Here is an 8,017-nt window from a genome sequence, read left to right on the forward strand (position 1 = left end):
GCGCTGTGAGCTGCTGGCCTCACCCCTACCCTGCAGCCTTGGCTGAGAGCGCCAGAGCAGAGGCTGTGATTTCCTCCAGACCTGGGGGCAAGTGCTCTTAACCTGGCAGTCCTTCCCCATCCTTGTTTGTAAAACAGAGATAAAGTTGATAGCTCCCTCACACCTCCAGCAGAGGCAGTATGCGAAATTAGTTCCTGTTTGGGAAGGTCTAAAAGCGCCACATTCCACCTCCCAGCTAGTACGCTTACCAGCCCTGGTTCTTACTGTTGTTATGAAAGAATCAATTCCTCGCCTCTCTCTTCTTTTAAAAACAGACCAAAGGGCACCTTTTCTCTTTTCTACTAGGCCTAAAAGGCAGCTCTTTCGACCTTCCTGGAAGGCCCCAATGAAAAACAAAAACAAGTGGGGCAGGGAGGGCTTCGGAGTTATAACACACACTTTAAATCGTTAAACACGGCCTAGGCCTGTGTGCCTGCTAAAGCCCTGCAAGTCACCTCTGTCCTCGGAAAGGGCACGGGGAACTGTGGGTAGGCACCCAGTTGAAGGGGGCTGTATTTCAGACTGTCTGCATCAAGAGTTTCCGGGAGAGGCACCGAAGGAAACGTTTAGAGAGGAAAGTGGCCACCTAATAGTTGAAGAGGTATCTCCTTTGGGCACAGAGCCTGTTCACAGCTTTTTTCCCCAACGTTTGGGAATCCTTTAACAGTTTACGGAAGGCCACCCTTTAAACCAATCCCACAGCGCTCTTCTCCATAACCTGATTTTAGAGGTGTTTCATTATCTCTAATTACTCGGGGTAAATGGTGATTACTCAGTGTTTTAATCATCAGTTTGGGCAGCAGTTACTCTAAACTCAGGGAAGCCCAGACTCCCATGGGTATTTTTGGAAGGTACAGAGACTAGTTGGTGCACGCTTTCTAGTACCTCTTGCACATGGTCCCCAGGTGAGCCCAGCCGCTTCCCGAGCTGGAGGCATTGGCGTCCCAGCCAAAGTGGCAACTGAGGACTGGGGCGTTGTGTAGGCTTCCAGACCCAGGCCTGCCAGGCCAGGCGAGGCCCGGTGGCTGGATGGGAGGATGTGGGCGGGGCTCCCATCCCGAGAAGGGGAGGCGATTAAGGGAGGAGGGAAGAAGGGAGGGGCTGCTGGGGAAGACTGAGGAGGAAGGAAAAAAAGAGAGGGAGAGAAAGAGAAGGAAGAAGTAGACGTGAGAGGGTGGTGCTGGAGGGTGGGAAGGTAGGAGCGCGAGGCCTGGCCCGGAAGCTGGATGAGTTCGGCGTCCGAGCCGAGGGGGCCCTAGCCAAAGACGGTGCTGCTACCCAGCCTGAGTATCTGGTCTCCGTTCCTGATGGGATTCGCGTCCGAACCGTCTGGAGTCTGCAGCGACCCAGTCTCTGGCCCTCGCCCAGGTTCCCTGAAGCTGTCTAGAGGTCCCCAGGAGCAGCTGCTGGCGAGACCGCTTCTTCAGCAACCTATGGTGAGTTGGATAATCTGGCGAGGGTTTTCGAGGTGTAGTGGGAGAAGTTGGTGGGGGCTCAGGCTGTAACCGAGGCAATAGGTGTTCTGTTTTTCCTTCCTTCTCCAATAGTGGTGTTGCAGATGGGCATGATGGGGCTGAAAGGCACCTCCATATATGTTACTGCGGCTTCCCATCTCATTTTGAGGAGGTGCAAGCCAGGAGAGGCGGGAATGGAGAAAAGGCTTTGGTAGGAGGTCATTCGGAAGGACTGTGGTGGGTTTAGGATGCAGGTTTGCCGCTGACCTAAGGGTTTTGATTCCCTTGGACCGAAAGGGAAGGAGAGGAGGGAATCAACTCTGTTTCACCACGAGTAGGGGACTGAGGGACTGCGACGACGGGAGAGAAAACAGAGCTAGTTCTGCAAGAGAGACTTTAGTTCTGCTTTGCTCTAAAGCGCGACCTGGGACAGAGGGGCTTCCTCGAGGGGAGTGCCACCTAACTTGATCCCCTGCGCGGGGCGCCCCCGAGAGCTTAACTGCAGCTATAGAATTCAAACCCACCTCTAGGAGCTATTTTCTTAGACGTAGGCACCCATGCATCCTGCTTTCTGTCTCTGTGTCTTTCTCTCTGTATGTCCCCTCCTCTCTCTCTCTCTCTCTCTCTCTCTCTCTCTCTCTCTCTCTCTCTCTCACACACACACACACACACACACACACACACACACACACACACACACGCTGGGGAGGGTATGTAAGGTTAAGGTTCTACGGACCATGGCAGGGATGCCAAAGGCTACCTGTGCGGGTCTTCTACCGTGTTGCGTCTGATGGGGAGGAGCCGGCAGGGCAAATGTGGAGCTTCTTGACTCCCGATGTCCTAAATCAACCCCCAAAGAGTCCGGAATTTCGGGGTCCTTACAGACACTTACCCAGCAGAATTGGACCCCCGAGACTTAGAAAGTTTCCCGCCAAGGCTTTGATTGATGGTTTTCGAGTATTTGGGTTTATGAGCTGAAGGTTTTGTGAGAAGCTGACTCACCAATAAGGGCATATTCAGTAAACTAAGGCTATCAATTACATTTTGGAGAAGATTCTGGGAAGAAAGTGAAGCCTAATTGCCTACCACGAGCTGCAGCGTCCCCATTAAGTCCAGGAGATGAAAATTTTCTTTGGTTTATATTTTTTTTAATTAAAAAAAAAAACCAGGAGAGGAAAGCGTGATTAGAGAGGAATCCTTGTGAACTTGAAATTGAAACAATTCCTTCGCCTGTTTTCTTGGTTTTTAACGTCGGGAGCGCTTCTCCGCCAGAGAGTCCCAAGGGCAGGATTGTCCCGAGGTCTCCATCGTCCGCCCCTTCCACTCTCTCCTTGTTCTGCATGAGCCAGTCACCAGCACATCTCTATCTCCTTTCCCCCTAAAAATCAAATAAATAAATCAACAGTAAGCTATTTGCTCCCTCCAGCCCGTTCTCAGTTCGTCCCACCAGCAACGCCGGTCGGAAGGGTGAAATCGGCTCAAAAAGCTATGTGGTTGGTGGTGAGAGCAGCTGTCGCTCAGGGGCGCCCGCGTCCTCCGCACCCGGGCCAGCGGTGTGGGATGGCGCCAGGCAGCCAGGGCCACCAGGAAGGGCATGACTCCATCCTTTACGTTTCTTTCTTAAAGGTTTCCCGCAAGTGCCCCACACACCCCAAAAACCGAGTTTCTGGGGGGATAGTAAGGAAACCAACCAGGCACGTCGGGTTCCCTAAGCAAGAAACAGGGAACGGCCTCGGAGCGGACTCTGGGGCGGGAGTCCTCGGACTCGGGTCCTCGGCTGGACTCGCGCTACGACCTGCCTGAACAGGAGAGTTGCCCTTCCCGAGGTTCGAACAGGCCTACGCGTGTGGCATCTTAGAATAGTCAGGTCATCCTAGTCATCGCCTGGGCTGTTTTGGTGAACTTCTAGAAGGAATCTTTGCTGCGATTCTGTAGCTGGTGCAAAGGAGGAAAGGGGTGGGGGAAGGAAGTGGCGTGCGGGGTGTGGGGGGAGCTGGGGGTGGTGGTTTAAAAAGTAAGCCAAGCCGGAGGGAGAGGGACTCGTTCGCAGAGGTCGAGAGCAGGCCGAAAACTGTTCCCGGTTTTGTAGACTCTTGGGATCGCGCTGGGGTTTCCTTTCCGCGCCAGGTCGGAGTTGTAAAGCCTTTGGAACTCTGAGATCTGAAAATGGGATGCGCTCTTTCTTCGTTGACGCCTGTTTTGGAATCTTGTCTGGAGCTAGGAGCCCAGACGTCCTCCCCTCTGCCTTGAATGGCACCGCCGACCGGTTTCTGAAGGATCTGCTTGGCTGGAGCGGACGCTGCGGTCGGCCGACACCGTGCGGGAACTCTGGCGGTGCTATTAGACAGTGCTTCAGAAGCCGCTCCCTCTAACTTTCCCACACCGCTCACACCCTGACACCCCCCGCGGCGGGCTGCGTTGCCGACGGGGTCAGCTACTTTGGGCTGGGAGCTAGATCCGCTAGGGGTCGGATGCCTGTCGCTAGAAGCATTATTTGGCCTCTCGGAGACCCTGTGGAGGAAGCGCCGGAGTATGCAAGTGTGTTTGCGTGTCTGTGAGCGCGCGCTTGGAGGGTCCCCACGCGCTTTCCTTTTCAAGTAACTGTCGTGAGGCTTTAGAAAGCTATCTCTGCGGTCCCTCTCCCCACCGCATTTAAGCTGTGTCGGCGCTGCCAAGTGCAGCGTCTTCCTTGCATCCTGATCCTTCAGCTTCAGATAACCAGTGTCCCGGTCTGGCCAGATGGCACTGAGCACCGCAGGTAGAGACGTGTTTCAGGTCCCCTGCGCGTGTCGCCTACTACCATGGATCGCGCCAGCGGCGGGTGTCCCGCCGAGGGCTCCGCAGAGCAGGCGGGGACAACTCCCAGACGGCTGGGGCTCCAGCTGCGGGCGCGGAGGTTGGCCTCGCTCGCAGGGGCTGGACCCAGCCGGGGTGGGAGGGTGGAGGAGGGGCGGGCGGGCTCCTCGGTAAGCGGGGCGGGGCCTCTGGGTCCACGTGACTCCAAGGGGCTGGAAGAAAAACAGAGCCTGTCTGCTCCAGAGTCTCATTATATTCAAATATTCATTTTAGGAGCCATTCCGTAGTGCCATTCCGAGCAACGCACTGCCGCAGCTTCTCTGAGCCTTTTCAGCAAGTTTGTTCAAGATTGGCTCCCAAGAATCATGGACTGTTATTATATGCCTTGTTTTCTGTCAGTGAGTAGACACCTCTTCTTTCCCCTTTTCGGAATTTCACTCTGTCCTCCCATCCCTAATCGCTGTCTGTCCCTCCCGTCGGATTTCCTTTCCAATGTCCACGCTCTGCTCTCAGGCAGCGCTGTCGCTCTCTTCCTGGCCTCTGCAGGTCAGACTCACGAAGCGTGCGGGTGCCTTTTAAAGCGCGCCCACTGTCTTCTCAGATCCGCTGCCTTGCAAGAGAGGGGGAGCTCGAGGGGACCAAAGAGATGAAAGGTCCGCAGGTCGGGGCTGTCCCTCGAGGGCTAACCACTCCCTCCCCCCGGTCCGGTCCCACTCGCCTGGGAAGCCAGTTCCTTGCCTGCTCATGTCAAAAAGACTGTGTACGCTTCGGAATCACCCCCACCCTTTCCCTGGGAGCAAGAGTTTACTGAGCATTTTCAACGTACCAGCCACAATGAAATAAATCACAAAGTCACGGGGGCAGCCCTCTGACTCCTTTCTCAGTCACTGGACCCTGCCGCCCTGTCCAAGCCCGGTCGGCGCTGCTCTGTTCTCCCTCCCTCCTGCTCTTAACCAGCTGGAAGTTGTGGAAATTGGGCTGGAGGGCGGAGGAAGGGAGGTGGTGGTGGAGGAAGAGGGGGGGAGGCTGAAGGTCTGAAGAGAAGAGCGGTGGCATTTTAATTCTCCCTCCCCCACCCCCTGTTACCCCCTCAATGTTAACTGTTTATCCTTGAAGAAGCCACGCTGAGATCATGGCTCAGATAGCAGTTGGGACAGGATGGAGGCTATCTGATTTGGGGTTATTTGAGTGTAAACAAGTTAGACCAAGTAATTACAGGGCGATTCTTACTTTCGGGCCGTGCAGGGCTGCAGCTGGTGTGTGTGTGTCGGGGGGAGGGTGTGAGGGAGAAAACACAAACTTGATCTTTCGGACCTGTTTTACATCTTGACGGTCTGTTGCTACCCCTATATTCATATGCAGAGACATATCTATTTCTCGCTATTGATCGGTGTTTATTTATTCTTTAATCTTCCACCCCCTCCCCCTCCCCAGAGACACCATGATTCCTGGTAACCGAATGCTGATGGTCGTTTTATTATGCCAAGTCCTGCTAGGAGGCGCGAGCCATGCTAGTTTGATACCTGAGACCGGGAAGAAAAAAGTCGCCGAGATTCAGGGCCACGCGGGAGGACGCCGCTCAGGGCAGAGCCATGAGCTCCTGCGGGACTTCGAGGCGACACTTCTCCAGATGTTTGGGCTGCGCCGCCGTCCGCAGCCGAGCAAGAGCGCCGTCATCCCGGATTACATGAGGGATCTTTACCGACTCCAGTCTGGGGAAGAGGAGGAGGAAGAGCAGAACCAGGGAACCGGACTGGAGTACCCCGAGCGTCCAGCCAGCCGGGCCAACACCGTGAGGAGTTTCCATCACGAAGGTCAGTTTCTACTCCTGGTCTTGGCGGCCTGGGGTTGGGATTGAGGGGCTGGGACCTGGCAGGGTGTGCTAAAGTGGCGGTGGAAGCCCAGGGGGAAGAAGAGTTCAGGTTACATCAAAGCTCCAAGTCCAGGAGGCTGAGAAGCAGGGCTGCTTACTTACCTCCAAATTTCCAGAGCTGCCCCTGAAGGTACTTTACTGGAGCCCGTGGCCGGGGTGGGGTAGGGGTGTGGGGAGCGTTGGGGAGAGGCGAATGACACCACTCAGACATGGGGTAGACCCAGTGGTATGCTTTAGCTATATCAAAGCAGGGTTTTCTGCCCGTTTTATTCAAAGCACCTACTGAATTTAATATTACAGCTGTGTGTTAGTCAGGTTTATTCAATAGGGGCCTTGTAATACGATCTGAATGTTTCCTAGCGGATGTTTCTTTTCCAAAGTAAATCTGAGTTATTAATCCTCCAGCATCATTACTGTGTTGGAATTTATTTTCCCTTCTGTAACATGATCAACAAGGCATGCTCTGTGTTTCCAGGATCACTGGGGAAATGTTTGGTAACATACTCGAAAGTGGAGAGAGAGAGAGAGAGAGAGAGAGAGAGAGAGAGAGAGAGAGAGAGAGAGAGTGGCCCCTCTTTTTCTTTACAGCCACTTGTAAAGAAAACTGTACACAAAGCCAAGAGGGGGTTTTAAAAGGGGAGCCCGAGGGTGGTGGAGTAAGGGTTGACACATGGAAATTATTAGGCATCTAAAGAAGGCTGGGAGATACTTTCTGTCTTTGGTGCTTGACAAATGCAAGCTAAGTTGCTGGCTTGCTAGCTGCTCCACTTCTCAGCTCCTTCAAATTAAAAGGCACAGCTATTTCCTCCCCTTAGGCTTCCACAATAATCAGAATTCACCCAATTCCACTGTTTTTTTATTTTTATTTTTTTTTTTGCTTTTCTGTCTCAGAAAAGTTCATGGGCCTTTTCTTTTTCCTTTTCAACTGTGCCTAGAACATCTGGAGAACATCCCAGGAACCAGTGAGAACTCTGCCTTTCGATTCTTCTTCAACCTCAGTAGCATCCCAGAGAATGAGGCGATCTCCTCTGCAGAGCTCCGGCTGTTTCGGGAGCAGGTGGACCAGGGCCCTGACTGGGAATGGGGCTTCCACCGGATAAACATTTATGAGGTCATGAAACCCCCAGCAGAAATAGAGCCTGGACACCTCATCACACGACTACTGGACACCAGATTAGTCCACCACAATGTGACACGGTGGGAAACTTTCGATGTGAGCCCTGCAGTCCTTCGCTGGACCCGGGAAAAGCAGCCCAATTATGGGCTAGCCATTGAGGTGACTCACCTCCACCAGACACGGACCCACCAGGGCCAGCATGTCAGGATTAGCCGATCCTTACCTCAAGGGAGTGGAGATTGGGCCCAGCTCCGGCCCCTCCTGGTCACTTTTGGCCATGATGGCCGGGGCCATACCTTGACCCGCCGCCGGAGGGCCAAGCGTAGTCCCAAGCATCACCCACAGCGGTCCAGGAAGAAGAATAAGAACTGCCGTCGCCATTCACTCTATGTAGACTTCAGTGATGTGGGCTGGAATGACTGGATTGTGGCCCCACCGGGCTACCAGGCCTTCTACTGCCATGGGGACTGTCCCTTTCCACTGGCGGATCACCTCAACTCAACCAACCATGCCATTGTGCAGACCCTGGTCAATTCTGTCAACTCGAGCATTCCCAAGGCCTGTTGTGTCCCCACTGAACTGAGCGCCATCTCCATGCTCTACCTGGATGAGTATGACAAGGTGGTACTGAAAAATTATCAGGAGATGGTGGTAGAGGGATGTGGGTGCCGCTGAGATCAGGCATCCCTGAGAACACACACAACACACACACACACACACACACACACACACACACAC

General features: G+C 53.9%; 1 protein-coding gene across 1 annotated transcript; it reads left to right on the top strand.

Moving 5' to 3' along the window:
• The first annotated feature begins 3,536 nt into the window (after window positions 1–3,536).
• Window positions 3,537–8,004, top strand: Bmp4 (bone morphogenetic protein 4). Its single transcript, XM_026783257.1, has 4 exons — window positions 3,537–4,031; window positions 4,563–4,687; window positions 5,724–6,103; window positions 7,098–8,004. The coding sequence occupies exons 3-4, from the start codon at window positions 5,731–5,733 to the stop codon at window positions 7,952–7,954; spliced, it is 1,230 nt and encodes a 409-aa protein (XP_026639058.1). The 5' UTR covers window positions 3,537–4,031; window positions 4,563–4,687; window positions 5,724–5,730; the 3' UTR covers window positions 7,955–8,004.
• The last annotated feature ends 13 nt before the right edge of the window (window positions 8,005–8,017 follow it).

This window comes from Microtus ochrogaster, chromosome 17 (assembly GCF_000317375.1).
Source record: "Microtus ochrogaster isolate Prairie Vole_2 chromosome 17, MicOch1.0, whole genome shotgun sequence".
Classification (NCBI taxonomy): Eukaryota; Metazoa; Chordata; class Mammalia; order Rodentia; family Cricetidae; genus Microtus; species Microtus ochrogaster.